At 41.7% G+C, this 19,463-nt stretch overlaps 1 protein-coding gene across 5 annotated transcripts in view; it reads right to left on the reverse strand.

Moving 5' to 3' along the window:
- CACNA2D3 (calcium voltage-gated channel auxiliary subunit alpha2delta 3) overlaps positions 1-19,463 on the reverse strand; it is a 597,379-nt gene that overhangs the window by 218,895 nt on the left and 359,021 nt on the right. For 3 of the 5 annotated variants that reach the window (XM_072127891.1, XM_072127887.1, XM_072127888.1), the window contains one exon: positions 6,477-6,494. The exons of the other annotated variants lie outside the window; for them this stretch is intronic. In XM_072127891.1, coding sequence (XP_071983992.1) covers positions 6,477-6,494 — 18 coding nt within the window. The remainder of the gene's footprint in view (positions 1-6,476; positions 6,495-19,463) is intronic. 5 annotated transcript variants of the gene reach the window in all.

A 19,463-nucleotide genomic window follows, 5' to 3' on the forward strand; every position in this document is an offset into this window, starting at 1 on the left:
GTTATGTCATTAAAAGGGAAAATATATATTTTTCTCCTTTCTGCCCTCAGGGTTCTCCATGACTTCCATCTGCACATATCGTAGCAGGAAACAAGAAGCCGGTTGTCTCGTTTTAAAGGCTACATCACTTTAAGTTCCCACCGGGGTCAACTAACAACATATCAGCTGGGTTAACCTAAGCAATGTCATATGTCAGTGCTCACTAAAGTGAAGCTGTTTTCTAGTATTTCGTCTTCCACAATTGTCCAAAGAAATGTCTTATTTTCTGCAGGAGTTTGAGGGGTTTTCCGGTAACCTAAAGAGTTACTTGTGTGTGAGCCACATGGAAGACAGTATAATGTATTAATGTACAGACGCTCCACTTTCTCCCCCTGTTGGGACTGGATATTTGGATTGACTTAGCTAGACCTAATGAACTACACAACAGGGGAGACTACTCCCCCATTACAGAAGCTCAGAGGAACATCAAGTTAAGCTTCTCGGACCATAAGAAGACAATGAAAATACTATTAGTAAGTTTTATTACTTGTTTTCCCAAAAACAAAATAATCTTTTGGGTGGATGTTGAACCCCTTTAACCCCTTTTTTAAACTCTGCGGTATTTCCGAATCCGTCGGGTTGTCCGACGGCCACGTCTCACCATCATTTCTGTTGCGTGAAAGCCGGCGCCGACGCGACACAATCCAATCGCGTGCGCCAAAATCCCTGGGCAATTCAGCGCAAATCGGAAATAATCGGAAACCCGACAAAAGTGCGGCGTTCGGACCCTTAGTAAATGAGCGCAATTGTATTCATCTGTAAGGACAAGGCTGACCCTTCCAACATCTTCAATATTCTGATCCTAGAGCTTTCCATATAAGGATCAGGAAATCCATCCTTTCCTATGTATACTACTTTTTTTACATCCTATTATACTATCACAACCATTCTTTTCCCCACTGATTATGTCACTACGTGTTTCACTTCTATTCAGATCGACCTGATATTTTTTGTTTTCCCTGCTGGTTCCATTGCCTGATCTAACCTCTCATGGGTTGTTTTCCATATTACTAAACACATTTTATGACTCTCCTATTTGTTTCCACTTTATTTTTGTAGGATTTTCCTTTGAAGTTTATGCTTCTTATTGAAAGCTGGAATTCTGGGAACATATTTTGTGCATAAATCTTGAAACTCTAATATTTGGCTTATTATACAACCACATAGTGTCCTGCTCTATAGGACAATATGTACAATCTGCACAGCTACTCCTGCATTATAGCACACTATCAACAGAGAAGCCTCTATGTACAATCTGTTCCTCTTCTCCTGCTCTATACAATGCTGCCCGCAGATAGGACACTATGTACAGTCCTTTTATACAAAATGTTATTAGGCACAGAAGTTGCAAAGATAGTGGAACACGCCAGACTCCCTAGAATGTCCAGACTCAGCAGCATACAAACAAGAAAACAAGCCACTATAGATAGTTTTCTTAAAAATTTTTTTGTTTTATCTATTTCTTATTCAAAAATTGATTACAAAACGTACAAATATGTCAGAAGAATTTTTTCAATTATTTTCGAGGTATTACCTCTAAGTCCTTTAACACATATAATTTGGGTTGCAAGCAATTCCCATTTTTTGAGTTTTCACTGTACCGTGGCTTAGTGGAGACTTTTTCACAGGTAGCTTTCAGCAGAGGAGTAGATCTTTTTCTTTCAGTCACTTCTTAGCAGAGAAAAAACACTCGCATGATTCTTGTGACGTTTCGGAGGTCACGCCTCCTTCCTCAGACATGTCTGAGGAAGGAGGCGTGACCTCCGAAACGTCACAAGAATCATGCGAGTGTTTTTTCTCTGCTAAGAAGTGACTGAAAGAAAAAGATCTACTCCTCTGCTGAAAGCTACCTGTGAAAAAGTCTCCACTAAGCCACGGTACAGTGAAAACTCAAAAAATGGGAATTGCTTGCAACCCAAATTATATGTGTTAAAGGACTTAGAGGTAATACCTCGAAAATAATTGAAAAAATTCTTCTGACATATTTGTACGTTTTGTAATCAATTTTTGAATAAGAAATAGATAAAACAAAAAAATTTTTAAGAAAACTATCTATAGTGGCTTGTTTTCTTGTTTGTAGGACACTATGTACAACCTGTTCCTCTTCTCCTGCTCTATAACATGCTGCCTGCAGATAGGACACTATGTACAATCTGTTCCTCTTCTCCTGCTCTATAACATGCTGCCTGCAGATAGGACACTATGTACAATCTGCTCTGCTTCTCCTGCTGTATAACAGGCTGCCTGCAGATAGGACACTATGTACAATCTGCTCTGCTTCTCCTGCTGTATAATATGCTGTCAACACAGAGGACACTTTGTACAATCGGCTCCTCTCCCTCTACTGTATAACAAGCTGCCTGCAGATAGGACACTATGTACAATCTGCTCAGCTCTTCCTGTTTTATAACATGTTTCCTGCAGATAAAGCACTATGTATAATCTGCTCAGCTCCTCCTGCTCTATAACATGCTGCCTGCAGATAAAGCACTATGTATAATCTGCTCAGCTCCTCCTGCTCTATAACATGTTGCCTATAGATAATATTGCCTACAGATAGGATTGTTGCTACCTCTAACCCTACAATCCCTCAAACTTTTCTATCTTACTGTTACTTACTCCCCTTCTGTAGACAAGAAAGGATGGCAAAGCTCAACACGTTTTCATATCAATTTATCAATATAATTAAGAAACCTGCTCTGATATTACATTTTGCAAGTCCCCATGCCGCTTTATGTCTGGATGACACCATATTATCCCTACATCCATGACCTAACAACTTTATATACTTCTCTGAAATAGTGGGGGGCATTCATTATGGACTTTTTGACATAAAACTATGGGTTTTTTTTTGCATTGCTGCGCCTGTTATGCCTTGTTTATGAAGTGTGGGCACCACAATATTGGTGCTATTCCGACACTCACAATTTTTTTTTTTTTGCGGGGTGGGGGGTCACAATTTGGCTGACGGGCGCAGGAAAAATGTTGGATTCCAGTTTTTTCGACACATTTTTTGGCACAATTTGTGGCGCACACTTAGAGCTGCAAAAAGCTGTTCTACAGAGTTCTATTATATCATCAGGAATCTGAAGGCAATTCTAAACTTTTTAGGTCGTGCACAAATTTATTAATCCCTTGCACCACAATCTAACAACCCAGGGAAATGTATAGCCTGATTTGTTAAAAAAAAATACATGGGCCAAGATTAAAGTGTCTCCATATTTGACACCAATACAGATGAGACAATCACAGACAAGACACGCAATGTGTATGAAGATACAATAGTCAGGAAAGAATAAACATGATGCCTTAAAGACATCGAGACGCCCCGGCACATGACATAATGACATAAAGAATATCCTGCAAAATGTACTGTATGGAACAACCCATGCAGAGAAAAATTCTCTATTGAATTTGTCACAAAAGATCAAAGTAAATATGAGACATTAGGACTGTTTGAAATGTTGACAGAAAAAACACATTTCAATTATACAGCGAAAATCTAAGAAAAATCACGACTTGTTTGGGCATCAAATGTTTAAATACATCTCATACTTTCCTGTGTCGATCACTGTTATTTTCTCCCTTCAATGTTAGAAGTTTCTCCCGGTGAAAAGTTCTCAAGATCAGTCTTAAGATATAATACTCAATAACAAAAAGAGAATTAATACTTACCTTAGTAATCCCATACCACTTCAATTCTGGTGCTTCCTGTGTCCTCCAATTGTTTTGATATCCTTGTCTTCAGGTCCCAACACAGATATCAACAGTGGTCACCTCCGGGGTGGTCATAGATCCCGACTACCGTAGTGAGGCGCCTATAAGGCGCACAAAAAGTCCTTTGATTTTCTCAGAAATCTAAGGTGCGCCTTATAATCCAGTGCGCCTTATATATGAACAGTACTTACAGATAACAGCTGCCTTAAACTGTGCACAGGTCTGCCACCTGCTGGTCATCCATTCTTATAATCAGGTGCGCCTTATAATCCGGTGCGCCTTATATATGAACAATACTTACAGATAACAGCTGCCTTGAACTGTGCACAGGTCTGCCACCTGCTGGTCATCCATCCTTATAATCAGGTGCGCCTTATATATTAACTGTACTTACAGACAACAGCTGCCTTGTACTATGCACAGGTCTGCCACCTGCTGGTCATTCATCCTTATAATCAGGTGTGCCTTATAATCTGGTGCACCTTATATATGAACCTAGACATTTTAGCAGGCATTTATTGATGCTGCGCCTTATAATCCGCTGCGCCTTATAGTCCGAAAAATACGGTAATTATATTTTGTGACAGTAGATATTATCTAAACTGGAGGGCTGTGAATTAATAAAGGTGATAGTTCCTTTAACATTTTTTAGCAGTTTTGAGAATAATTCAAGTAGGTCAACCACCAAGGCTTGTACATCTACTTATGTATATGCTTGTCTTGCCGACAGGTCAGAAAGTTTCGCAAAACTGAGTGAGAAGGAGAATTCGGGCTGAAATCAGACATATCAAAAAACATATCAGAAGAGTTGTGCAGGGTTGGATAATATATGTCTATCTTCCAGATGCAGCTCTACACATGTTCATGGGTGGTGTCATGGGTTGCATCTTGGTTTGCGGGCCTCATTCAAGGTACACAAATCACAAAGGGGCGGACAACACCCCTAACCCTACAGTAAATGCTTTGGCCGCATCCTTATAGCTATTACATTAAAAAATCTTTTCAGACAAGAATCCAGCACTCACAAAAAGTTTGTTGCAGTTAGTGTTTGTTGTGTTACCTCAAATGCCATTGAGCGAAGTTTTGGGAGATGTTCTACAGGCTTAATCTGTGTTACGTATGTGAGGCCTCAACGAAAACCCGGTCAAAGGAGAACATCCCCTGAAACACGTGTTGCTTAGTGCTCTCCGAATTTACAGTACATTGGATAGTGGAGAGGATGCTTCCATTTTTGGAGGAAACCAACCAACTGGACTTCTGTTTACTTGAAAATAGTCAACAGCGCTCCTTTATGCATTGAAAATTGGACCCTCTTGTTCAGAATGGTGGCTCTTGGCCCTTTAGCTACTTTCTATAAGCTTCAGATGTTGTATCAAAGTACTACATATAGAGAACCCTTTCAAGAAGTGTACACATACTGTATATGTCAACCTCTCAAAAAAATGTCAAGTGACAACTTAGGGGGTAGGTGGGGTGATGATGGTGCATGTGTATGATGGGGGGGGGGGGTTCGCAGTAATTTGTTTTTGTGATTATACAGACATGTATGATGTGATACACATAATGTGACATATTTACCCATATGTATGCATATAACCAAAATGGGGCTCATTTTTTTAAACAACAAGAGATACTATAGTTATTATACCGCTACACAGGAAATGTCCTGAAGTCTATAATATCCAATCAGATTCTAACACACATTTTTTTAGCATATACAAAGTGAAAAATTAAAGTTAAAAACGATTTATATCCTAAATTATTGTCCAGAGTGTGAGATCCCAGCAAATTCGAGGGCCCAAATACACTCTCTTTTCACCAAGACGACTGATGAGTCCTCAAGGTAGAACCTAAAGTGACACCATAGACAACTGGTGGCCAAATGCTGGATAGGAGATAAGTCATCAGGGCTTATACCTATCTCCAAAGTGAACTAAACAGATTTTAGAAATCCATCAAAGCAGCTCTGCTATTGGAGGAGAATCCAGAGGCCAACCATTCACATTAGATGGTTGGCCCATCCCGAGATCAGTTGGTCCATCTCCAGTCAACATAAAGCTAATTTATGTGGCCAGCTTTAGCCAAACCCTATGAATCTAAAAAAAAACCTTTGATTAATCCCTTAGTTCAGTCCCATTTAGTACGTTTCATTATTTTTGGATTCTAGGAATATTTTATGTCCTAAATGGGAAAATGACAGTTAGAATCTGACTGGACGTCACAAAATAATTTTCAACTTGCCGTTCAACAAGTCCCATTGTGTTATATATACATATTGTGATACACCGTAGCAGTTATGGTATAAGGCTGGACTTACAGACAGAAGGTTTCTAGAACATGAGATTCACATGTACTCTACTCAGATGACGCAAAGACTAGTCCTTAGAACAGTGGAGACCAGGTTATTCATCACTAGTCAGTGCTAAATCTTTAGACACCTTATACTGTCCTATAAGGCCCCTCGTACTTTAGCACTGGGCAGGAGGCAATTTTCAACACTGTTTGCTTTGCAATTTTTCGAAATGAAATAATGCCAAAAATAGAAGAACTATGTCTTGGCGTTGTCTAATTCCCTAAGATTGAGAGTGCACGTTTCTCGAGCAAACACTATTGAATGAGGTTGACCTTGGTACCACTGTACTAAGTGTATAGCACTGCACACATGCACAAACGTTAAATGTTCTACTCAATGAAAGATTAACAGAATTGTTATGTTTTACCTTTTGAGCCTGAGGGAGCTGAAAAAACAGAAACAACAAAAATTCATTTAGTGTAACTAAATATCTGTAAATCTTTCTTACCATGATAGTTGCTGACTGTGGTGTCTTTATACCCAGTAATGGCTTACACACAGTGTGGTTAGCATCACATACTGTACCTACGCAAAAGATATCTCTAGTTATGGCCACTGTCTGCGTCTGTGATACTTCGGATTCCCTTGCAACCTCTGGACTTGTCTAACTGACCTTTATATAAAGACATAACCCTACAAATACTAGAGAAGTAGGACTGTCTTCATTCAGAAGGCTCCCGAGCAACCACTGGACTACCTTGATGACCACATTTAAATACACGCCCCTAAAACACTATATGGGTCACCAATGGGTTTGGCATTGTCTGACGGATTGCCCGAGCAACCACTCGAGTTGTCTACCCCTTTACTAGAGAAATTCCCTAGAAACTGCTTGACTAGCGGTAACCACCATTTAAATACATGTATCTGAGGAGGCTTTGTCTGCATTAATTTTATTCCTCATCAAAGAGACTCTTCTAATTGACATGTTCTCGAGAAACTGATCCACTACAAATGCTGTAGTGAATACTAAAAGCTTCTTCTTTTGTCTTTGAGACCGTCTGTTCATTTGAAAGGTTATCTACTAGGTAAGAGCGGAGCCGAAGTGTAGGTTCCCTAACAAGAATTGTAGCTCGTTGTTAGGGATGTTAATTTGCCGGATTGGCTGCTCGGAAGCCAATCCTCCAATATGTCTGGGTCAGGAGGAATGGACCCTATTGACAAACCCGAAACCTACAATTACTATAGTTGTTACAAAAAGTTTATTTCTGTTGCGTAAGGTCCCTTAGCGAGTCAGTTCAGTTCCGGTTTTCATTATTTGGACTGGACGTTCCAGCTAGCAAGTGTGATGCAAGTTGGACGCATCACATTGCTCATGTGTAAGGAGTCTTAGAGACCGTTTTTTCATTGGACAAGTTTGACAGCAGCCACTTGAATTTTTTGGGTGATCCACCACCTGATAGGTGTCTAGACCTGCTGTATTGCTTACAAGAAGCTTTCTCTGCTGACCTGCAAACAGCATTGTAGTCATAAAACTCTTCCTGCCTATTCATTTGGCAAATACCGTTTTAAGCCCTTCAACCCTCTCCCACCACCACCACCATTGTAGCAGTATGAGATAACAAGCAGCTTAAAGGAAATCTACCATCAAAATCAGGCATGGTAGACCAGGGACACTTACTCATAGATCCAGGCACTGGGACTGTGCTAATCATCTTATATTTGTTATCCACGGCCTCCTTCCTTCTAAAATTAACTTTTAAAAGTATGCTAATGAGCCAGAGAGGCTCTGGGTATGTTACAGTTGCCCTATGTGCTGGCTTCATAGACTGTTGGTAGACTGCAGCAGCACCTCTCAGTCTCACCCTCTCCCCTGCTCCCTCAGCACTTCCTGTAATTTAAGCAGCAGCGACCACACAATGGGAGGGGGCAAGTGCTCCTTCAGAATAAAAAGCCTATGCAGCTACTGCACAGAGGGGCTCTTATAACACAGCCAAATCCTCATTAGCATGGATCATTAGCATAATTTAAAAAGTTGATTTTAGAAGGAAGTAAGCCATGGATAACAAATATAAGAAGATTACTGCAGTCACTGTGCCTGGATCTATGAGTTAGTGTCCCTGGTTGATCAGGATGGATTCCATCATATTAAGTTAGTCTAAACAATGCCCCCCCCTGAGTGCATATTCAGCTTATACAGTGACCCCCCTTTAATTATAATAGTGTCTTTCAAGTTACAATATAGTGCCTGCCAAGAATTATTATATACATTATATTTATAATAGTGCAGTACATAAATACCAGAACCAAGCTAATTATGCAAATACAGTACAGGAACAAGGACTTTATTTACATATATACAAAATCCCAAATAATTTTACTATCTACGGAGCCCTCCAGTTCATATGTATACAGTATCCTCCGTATATACTGTACCCCAGTCCTGTGACATCTATTCACACATTGTCCCCTCTAGATATACATATACATGCGCCCTACTTAAAGGAAACCTACCATTTAGAATGCCCGGGGTAAGCTGTAAGTACCGAGCACCAGCTTACTTTCGTTAGTGTTATAAACCGCGGTATCGCGGTTTTAACACTTTTTAAACTCTAGACCAGAACAGGCTTTGGCGCTGCGTGCGCTCGCCTACATAGGAAATAGTGGAGATGTCGCGCGTGCACGGTCGCGCGCAGCGCCGAAGCCTCTCCTGCTCTAAAGTTTAAAAAGTATTAAAACCGCGATACCGCGGTTTATAACACTAACGAAAGTAAGTACCGGCACCAGCTCACCCTGAGCTGGTGCTCGGTACTTACAGCTTACCCCTGCCATTCTAAGTGGTAGGTTTCCTTTAAGAACACCCGACTTATAGATGACCCCTAGTTACAAACGGACCTCTTGTAATTGGTAATTTACTGAACTTTAGCCCTAGGCTACAATAGCTGTAAGGCTATATTCACACGAACGTATGGGGGACGTATATACGGCCGCCGTATATATGGCCGATATACGTCCCCCATACACTTCTATGGGCGCACGGCACCCTACGGGAGCGGTACGGTGCCGCACACGTGCGGCACTGTACCGTTCCGTACCCGGGAAAAAGATAGGACCTGTCCTATCTTTTCCCGTAATACGGCGCCGTGCGCCATAGGTTGCAATGGAGAGGGGCGGGGGTGAGCTGCGCTCACCTCCTCCTCCTCTCCCCATACACTGCCGTTGCCCGCTACGGTACGGTACGGGCGGGCAACGGCAGTGTGAATATAGCCTAACTGCTATTAAAGGTGTCTGCAATTAAGCTTTATTGTTAATCCTTGTTCTGAGGACAATCCAACATTTTTAAAATCCAATTGTCAAAGAGACCATAAAAAAATTGGCTGAGGTTACAATTATAAAGTATACAGTTCCGACTTACATACAAGTTCAACTTAAGAACAAACCTATAGAACCTATCTTGTGTGTGTATATATATATATATATATATATTATACTCTGCTCCTTACATGGAGATGTCCTTTTTACATATATACTGTGCCCCCTTACAGAGAGAGATACTGTTTACACTGTGCCCCCTTACAGAGATATAGATATATACTGTGTCCCATTACAGTGACATAAAAATACACTGTGCCCCGTTACAAATATGTAATGTGCTCCATTGCAGAAATATAGATATATAATGTGCCCCATTAAGGAGATATAAAGATATATACTGTGCCCCATTACAGAGATATAAAGATATACTGTGCCCCATTACAAAGATATATACTGTGCCCCACTGCAGAAATATAGATATATACTGTGCCCATTACAGAGATAGGCTACATTCACACTACAGTATGGGGGACGTATATACGGTATTTACAGAGAGATAGATACTTGCTGTGCCCCATTACAGAGATACATAGATACTGTGCCCCATTACAGAGATATAGATACATACATAATGTGCCCCATTACAGAGATATAGATACATACATAATGTGCCCCATTAAAGAGGTATATATATATATATATATATATACACTCAGTCTGTTTGATAAAGAGTATTGAAACATTTTTATCAAGATTCAGTGGAAAATCTGCATGTGACTGTGACCATCTACAGATGTGCCTACAGATGGTAGGGGGAGGAGTGGCTAGCACCTATTGCTTATTGCGATTATTGGTCCCAATCTGCCACCTACATGCCAGTGGGGCGTGAAGGGGCATGAAAGCGGCATGGCCAGCTTAGCGGTGGTGGCAGGCGCACGAGAGTCAGCGTATGGTAAACAATATCCCCCATAGAATTCAATACATCAGTTTAGGAGTCAGCTGAAAGTCATGTTAGCAGAAAGGGGAGGATAAATAGCCTGACAAGTGGAGAAAGAAGCATTTTTACATGACTACAACATTTACAAAGTTTCTTTTATTTTCCTCTACTACCGAATTATACAACGTTTTTATGAAAATTTATTGACCAATCTGCACCAGATTTTTTTTGTAACTGCCCTATCTGTCATAGTGTGGTGTCATGGAGGAGGGGTGCGGGATCCTTGTTGTGATGCCAGGCTGCAACTAGAACTACTGGTAAATCCTCACCAGTAAGGCTTTTGTCATGTGAAGGTCCAGAAGTGGGCTTTTTGGTCTGTAGCCAGTGGCCCAACCCTTCTAAGGGGCCCATGGCCACCCATCAAATTTTTTACTGAAAAGGACCTTCACCCATGAAATCCCTGTACATCTGTTCCTGCTCTCAATACACAAGAGCCATTTCAGGACCTTTGAAGATCCACCAAAGGTCATGAAACCACAGAATGAAAGGAGGTAGAAGGGACACATATTCCATTCCCAAAATAGCTTGATTCTAATACTATATGTAGGACTTCTAGTCTATTTTATGTAGACTTCTAATAGATATAATATTCACACAGCCCTGGGCCCATGGCAGTCTTAACCCGCCCCTGCAAAGGTCTCCCGTTCTTTAGATGGACTGTACTCTTCTCTCCAGCAGATGGTGGCAGTGTCGACCTATATAGACAGTATAAAGGGACCTGTTCACTGCAATCAGTCTCCTATGTCAGGTAGAGTCCTTCTCCGCAGTAGACTGGGTTGCTATAAATTGTACTTGCTGAGGGATTTATCTCAGAGCATTGAACCCTGAAGAAAGCACTTGGGACGGCGTCGCCACAACATGCCCGGGGCGATTTTAAAAATGTATAAGAGACTGTCTGCTCTGTCCCAGAAGCCTTTGTAATCCTCTTACAGGTCTCACAGACGTTGACATTTTGGAAATATTATGTAAAGGTAAATTTATGATCAGGTGAGGAGAACTACTAGGCCCAGACTCAGGTAGAACCTCTTTGACGTGGACTCTTTATGGTTAAAAGCTGTAAAATCAAGGTAGTTGCAGTAAGGAAAGACAGATATTTCATTACAGACAATAAAACTACATTACTACATTACAGTACAGACATGAAAATCCATGAAAAAAGTTGTTTTTTGGAAGACGATTCATAATCCTATACATAATGTATGAGTGATGAAGATGATCTGTACAATGTCATCATATGACTGAGGAAGATTTATGAGCGGTGTCTGAGGTAAAACTGTTCTTGTTGCCCATGGAAACCAATCAGAGCTCAGTTTTGATTTAATAAACAGCTTTGGGAAAATGAAAGATGAGCTCTGATTGGTTGTCATGGGCAATTAGAACAGTTCTGCTCTCAAACACATTTGATAAATCTCGCCCATAATATGTGTCTTGTGCCAATACCTAGCTGTAAATCATCAGAGGTAGCAGGGACACATGGATATATTTACAAATGTTATGCTGGGAGGGACTTCTCCGGCACTTACCTTGTCATGACGACCTCTGACCTCCTCCTGCTTTAGGCACCACTGTGCATTTAAGAGGACCAAAGCACAAAGCTTTCCAAATCAATCCCTGTCCCCAATGGGGCTCACAATCTAATCAACCTACCAGTATGTTTTTGTAGTGTGGGAGGAAACCGGAGGACCCAGAGAAAACCCACGCAAACACGGAGAGAACATACAAACTCTTTGCAGATGTTGACCTGGATGGGACTTGAACTCAGGACCCCAGCGCTGCAAGACTGTAGTGCTAACCACTAGGCCACCATTCTGTCCCTTCCTTATCACTCTACCTGTCACTTTGGTGTCTATTGACATATCTAGGTCAACCGTTACTAAAACGAGACTGTTCCTGAGGTATCCACCTGGTGGCTCCCTGATGCCATGTCCAGAGTCAATCAAGGTTGCAGGGTAGACACCAGTAAGCTACTTAGACAACATCCCAAGGAATATTCTAAGGTCAATTCAGTTTAGTGATAGTGATTCTCCAGACCATTGCATCCAAAAGTCACTTTTTTAGTCAAGTTTTTTTTCTGGCATGCAAACAGTTGGGGTGAAACTCCTGCGGATAGAGGATATGTTCTATCCTCTATCCACTGGATAAGGGCTAACTGGCTGATCGGTGGGGTCTCAGTGATGGGATCCCCACAGATCTTATGAAGGGGGGTCAGTTGCACCCAAAAACAATAGAGCAGCTGGTCGCACATGCCCACTGTCACTGTCACTGTCGATGCTCGATTGGCTCTGTCATCGCCATAAAGATGAATAGGGCAGTAGGGCGTATGTGCGACTGGCTGCTCTATTCATTTGGTGTAAAATGGGGGTACAACATCCATGGGGTTCCCATCGCTGAGACACCACCGATCAGCATGCTAGCCCCTATCCACACCCTAACCTTAACTTGTTGCCACCTTGGTCAACACCTTTAATGCTAGGCGATCAATTGAAAATCCCCAAAAACCAAATTTTTTTTACAGCAACTTTTTGAATAAATGCATTTCTTACAATAACATACACAATGGGGCAAATTTACTTACCTGGTCCTGTTGCGATCCCCTATTCGGGCAGTCCGACGAAGATGAAGTCCAGCGCGATTCACGAAGCTCGTGCGCCCGAGTTCCTGCATCCGCTGCTTCCCCGCCAAGCTCCGCTGGCGTTCACCTTCTTCTCCCTGGTGCTTGTAAGTGCGTGTCTTGCGACACAATTTGAAATTTTAAATCCCGCGCGTAGTCCGAATCCGTCGGGTTGTCCGATGCGCCACGATCCGATTGCGTGCGCCGACATCCCGGGGCAATTTAGCACAAATCGGAAATATTCAGAAAACCTGACGAAAGTGCGGCGTTCAGACCCTTGGTAAATGAGCCCCAATGTATCCTACAGTCTGCTAATAATGAAAACATTAATGGTTTTCAATAGAAATGAATTATTGTAATATTTATTGTCCGAGCCAAGGATTTAATGACTCTGGGGTGAGATGTAAAGTGTCACAGTACGCTCCACATGTTCTCAGCGCTCTTTCTAAAGGCTCTGGAGGCTATTAAATTTAATGAACCCATCTGCTCGGAAAAGGAGGGCCAATCGTAATCAACCCTCTCAGTGCCATTTAATACAGATGGCATCCGTGGCGTTGTATACCCAGCAGGAAGTGCTACGCTGCACTCGTCTCTGTAGTTTGATGTTCAGAGAATCTATTTGATCTGCTGCATTTACATAAAAAAAAGAAAAATCAAGAAATAAGTAAATAAGTGGCGGCCTTGATGGCGCTGATAAAAAGTGCCATCTCATTAAAACAAATATTGATACGACTGTGACATTTTTGCAATTATTTCGGCAATTGAGCGCTTGGGGGCTCCATTCACTCAAAATCTCATAGCACAGAGACAAAAAGCAAGAGCAAGGAAAACGGGTCATTTATCAAACATAAAGGGAATTTGTGAATTTGTGATTGGCTTGTGATTGGTCACTTGTAAGAGAATCTCTACTCCCTTGTCAGAGTCACTTTAAAAATTTGCATATTCTAAATAGCAGGAATTGTGTGAATGTCATGTGCAATTAATTTTTGTTATTTCACATAGCAAAATCTAGATTTTTTTTTCAGACACTTAGTTCATGTCTGACAAGCACCTACTGTGATGGAAATTCATCCGGACGCAAGAGACGTACAAAGAGAAAGATAAAAATCTTTGGTTTATTGAATGGGACTTGTACAGGCAAAGAATTAAAGGAACTGTACGCTGTGCAAAGGCAGCAACAGATGTGACATGATGATGAGTAGCAGAAAACACATTAATTATTAGGAACCTAATTATTGTCATTTCTTAAAGAAATTCATGTTTCATATTATTTTAATCTTTTAGTTAGAAATTTTTTTGTCTGTGCCTGTTTGGGCTTCAGCGCCATCCTCTGTTCGTTAAGTATGGCTGAGGATGCATGGATTAATGTTATTTTGTTGCAGTCTGTCCTTACTAGTCTGAACACTTGAGTACTCCTTTCCTGACTGTCTTAATTTATTTTCACCACACCTGACTGTCTCCTGTGGATTTAGCTCTGAAGATACGAACAGTCGATTTAACTGAGACAGACAGAATCTTCCTCCTCTCACGCTTCTCCCTGCTGGTCAACCTTGTTTTGATATCATGGAACTGGTCCAATCATCTTCTGGACTGGGACTCTGAAATCCAATATAAGGTTTGCCAGCTATTTCCTCCTTGCTTGTTATAAGTCTCATTCGGAGCTTGCTGGTATTTTGTATTCCCTTTGGCTGTTTTCTGACCATCCATTTACCTATTCATTCTGTAAAGCATTGTCCACTTGGTTTTGACCACTATTCTTCTACGTTTGTGCTGTCTAGCATTTGAAGTTTGACATGGGAAGGGAATATCGACCACGTGCCACCTATCACTTAGGCTGGGCATTTAGGTAGGGACAGCTTGGAAAAGGCCTTAGGACTTACTGTCCTTGATTGCCCTTCAAGTCCATCCAAGCCATTCCCTTCCAGCATTATACCTTTTAATATAAAAAAACACATATCTAGTAATATCATATTTATGAATGTTCGAATTGTTAAGCTTTCATGTTTTTTATCCACCAACACAAAGGCTGTGAGAAAAAAAATTCCTTTCCAGAAGAAAAATCAATAAAAATATTTATTGATTTGTATGCACTCTTAAATTGCACCAAGTGTTGGTGTTCTGACTAACACATATTTGGACAATAAAACCACAGATCACCTACATAAAAAACAAGTCCTCACATGTCTGCCAACAGAAAATGTTGAAAGTTCTGGATGTCAAAGTATGGAAATGCAATGCAATTTTTTTCTCAACATCTATATCACTGTTTTTTAAGCAGTAAGACAAGACTAGAATGTTATTAAAATTGGTAATGTTATATCCAAAAAGGCACGATGGTATAAAACAGCTTCCTCTGTTGGGTTACAGATATAATCTCATTTACTCCCACAATTAGAGTTTTTAAGCTCCAAACAATCAGCACCACCGGTGATAAGTCGCCTGAAGTGTTTATAGCAGTGGTGGCGAACCTATGGCACGGGTGCCAGAGGCGGCACTTCGAGCTCTTTCTGTGGGCACCCGAGCCATCGCCCCAGCACACCAGACAGAACTCAAATAATTTTCCTGTAGTTCCAAGCAACTTAAAAGATGCTGCTTTCAGTAATATTTTAAAGTAACTTGCCTGGCTACTTGGGACAGTAGAAAGAGGGAAAATGTGTAGACAGGGCCAAATTATCTCTGAAGGACTTCGTCCTGGTCCCATGATTCTCTTTGTACAGAGGGACACTTGAAAGAAGCTACAATGATGCAAATTTTCCTTCATTCTACTGTGTTGGCGTACTCAGGAGGCCAGTAAGATTGAACGTTGTTGAAGAACAGGGAGCAATAAGATACTGCTCTAATTTTGGTTGGCACTTCGCGATAAATGAAGGGGATTTGGGTTTGCAGTTTGGGCACTCGGTGGCTAAAAGGTTCGCCATCACTGGTTTATAGTCTTGCTGATGATGCAACATCTGCTTCATAGGCCAGTAACTGCACATACATTGGTCAGATTGCCAGGTGGCAGCTTAGACCCATATTAAGATCAATCTGCTTAGCTCCTCCTGCTCTATTACAGACTACCTGCAGATTTAACACTAAATACAACCTCAAAGGGAACTTTTTTCCGGGACGATTTGGGACCACCCAGAGGTCCATATGGACTAGTGGTTTATTTTTGCAAATTGATCTATACGATTTCTGTTCGAGCCCACAATGAAAAAAATCCAACAGGTATTTTTAACTAGGCCGCAGCTCTCTGCCCCTCTCTGCTCATGTGCTGTAGGTATGGCGCATGTGCAATGAAACTGATGTGTACTATGCCGGCTTCACTAAAGTAATGCACCGGCAATTGTTGGTGATCATTACGGCAAATTAATGTTATTGTTTGCAGAATGAAAAGTTATACAATTTTCCAATATATTTTCTGTATCAATTCATCACGGTTTGCTAGATTTCTGCTTGCTGTCCTTCTATAGAAAGCATCATTGTTTATACTATATATTTTCCTTTTGTACGGTGCAGAATGGACCGTACCGCCACCAGGCCACCATAGTGCTTTATGGGGGTGTATATGCGGCCACAAATTTGCGGCCACATATAAGTCTACCCCAGATGGTTGTGTGAATGTACCCTTACAGAGAAGTAATCAGAGTTGTCTGATATAGTGAGTCGTGCACCTGTGTGACCATGGTCAGATTTCTGTCCCCTGGAAATAAACAATGAAGCTTTATAATGGAGGACAGCAAGCTGAGATCTAAAAAAAACTGTGAGGAATCGATACAAAAAGTATATTGGAAAATTGTATAACTTTTTGTTGTACAAATAATAACATTTTTGCTGAAATGGAAATACCCCTTTAAGTGCAACTATCTCAATATTACTGCAAATTATGGAGCACGTCCCATAGACTAATGGAATCCATGAAAACACTAACAATGTGTGACTCTTGTAAAAGCTGATATAAACTGAGCCAACAGCAGATTACAGGTGTTGGATAACCAGGGGCGTCACTTGAGGGGGTGCAGAGGGTGCGGTCGCAACCAGACCCAAGAGGCTTAGGGGCCCAAAAGATGTCACTTTCCCATTTGAAAAGACTAGTACTATAAACCATACGTTATAGTCGGGCCCTGGCATTGACTTCGCACTGGGGCCCCTCAGCTTTAAGTTGCGCCAATGTGGATACCAGATGTACAACACTCATCCATTCTACTGCCAGGTGCATGTAACTCAATGATGAGGTCATTTCTGTCCACAGAAAGTACCGTGTGGGGCAATGTCTTCTCCATCATAAAAGCAACAAATATTTGTATCCTCTCAGATGTTTAAAATGAACATATTTTAGGATATTTTATGGCAAAAAAGGCAAATCAGTAAAAAAGAATGTGCAATATCAGTTTATGACTCTACGGAAATTGTGCATGTAATTGGTGAGTTCCCGGAAGGACAGCTTCATTGTAGCCGTGATTACAACCTAATGCACAGTAAAATTTTAGATCAAACATCTGGAGACGAAGAACATAAGTTAGGTCATGTACTCCATGGGATGGAATAACAGACAGGCATAAAGAAGTGAAGCAATTGTCTTTCAGAACCATTCAGGTTGTAAGTTGTGGGGTGGGAATGTTGAAAGAAGACCCCTCTGAGGTGCTGGGCAGTGCTGATGTTCCCCCAGTGTTTTATGAGGAGTTGGAACATCTCTCTTACATTTGAATGGCCTGCCAAGACCAAGGGATGTGAAAGGGAAGTGAGTCTCCCCTGCGATAGTGCCGCTGTCCAGTGCGGCAGTGGAAACAGCTACAGATAAGATAGAAAGTCTTCAGCAATGACTTGTCCAGCGCAGATCTGGTCCAATCAGATCCATAACGGTAAAACTAGTAAAAACAGTCTGTAGGAGACTGCGAGCCAAAGACTCTCGAGGTGTAGAAGGATCTGTACAATGGATCCCATATTACTGTGTTTCCTTAGGACAGGGTCGGCTCCAGGTTTCAGTAGGCCCCTGGGCGACAGCCTCAGTAAACCCCTTTGCAGTGAACTCACATGGCAGCATTAAAAATTCTGTTTCTTTTTCCCTAAACTATTCCCTAGTTTATCATACCAAATAGCCCCTCATGGCTATTTTATATACAGCCCCTCATGGCTATTTTATATACAGCCCCTCATGGCTATTTTATATACAGCCCCTCATGGCTATTTTATATACAGCCCCTCATGGCTATTTTATATACAGCCCCTCATGGCTATTTTATATACAGCCCCTCATGGTTATTTTATATACAGCTCCCTCATGGTTATTTTATATAAACCCTCTCATGGTTATTTTATATAAGCCCGCCTGACACCCTATGGATTCATTAGATACAACCCCCTTCACCCACATGGATTCCTTATGTACAACCTTATGTGGGCCCCCTTCAGCAGCTCTGGGCCCTGGCACCTTCCGGGTATGCCAAGTGTTGGGACCGGCCCTGCCTTGGGATATTATTAATGTTGGGGACTTGAAAAAGGTGTCACCATACAATGGGGGTCATTTACTAAGGGCCCGATTCGCGTTTTCCCGACGTGTTACCCGAATATTTCCAATTTGTGCCGATTTTCCCTGTATTGCCCCGGGATTTTGGCGCACGCGATCGGATTGTGGCGCATCGGCGCTGGCATGTACGCAACGGAAATCGGGGGGCGTGGCCGAGCGAAAACCCGACGCATTCGGAAAAACCGCCGCATTTAAAAAAAGAAAGGTGTCGCTTGGGACGCGCTTACCTTCACTCAGCCCGAGCCGGTGAACTCCAGCGGGTTCAGATGCTTTTCAGCGCAGCAGCGCCAGCTGGTGGACGTCGGAGGAACTACCTTGATGAATCCCGGCCGGACCCGAATCCTGCGCAGAGAACACGCCGCTGGATCGTGAACGGACTGGGTGAGTAAATCTGCCCATTGTGGCCATTTCTTGTTGATTGATGTAGGACTTTGGAGATAATAAGAATGCTGTATATTTATCTGAGCATACAATAGAGTTCTTGTGATAAAATGGAATCTCAGCGTTGGGACCCCCAGCATTCACACACTTATCACCTATTCTGTGGATTGATCATGTAAAAAAAAAACACTACGGTTCATTCACGTGACGGTTTTCCATTGGAAAAATCTAAATAAAATAGCGAAACTATAGGGCAATCAAACATGGATTGGATTCTGACTGACTGCTCTAAGCTGTGTCCACCTAGCATATAGGACATGTGAGCAAAAAAAGCCCAAAAAAGCTCCGTGTTTGCATGGGTTTCCTCCAGGTCCTCCGGTTTCCTCCCACACTCCAAAACATACTGGTATGTTCTTTAGATTGTGAGCCCCATGGGGACAGAGACCGATTTCTCAAGCTCTGTGCAGCGCTGTGTAATCTGTGTGCGCTATATAAAGAATTATTATTATTATTGGAAAACTCCAGTAAAAACCCATCTTTCCACCCCTGTACCTCTCACCTGATTGTCTTGAACACTCTGGGCTTTGATGCTGCTCCAGTT

This window comes from Engystomops pustulosus, chromosome 10 (assembly GCF_040894005.1).
Source record: "Engystomops pustulosus chromosome 10, aEngPut4.maternal, whole genome shotgun sequence".
NCBI classification, from domain to species: Eukaryota; Metazoa; Chordata; class Amphibia; order Anura; family Leptodactylidae; genus Engystomops; species Engystomops pustulosus.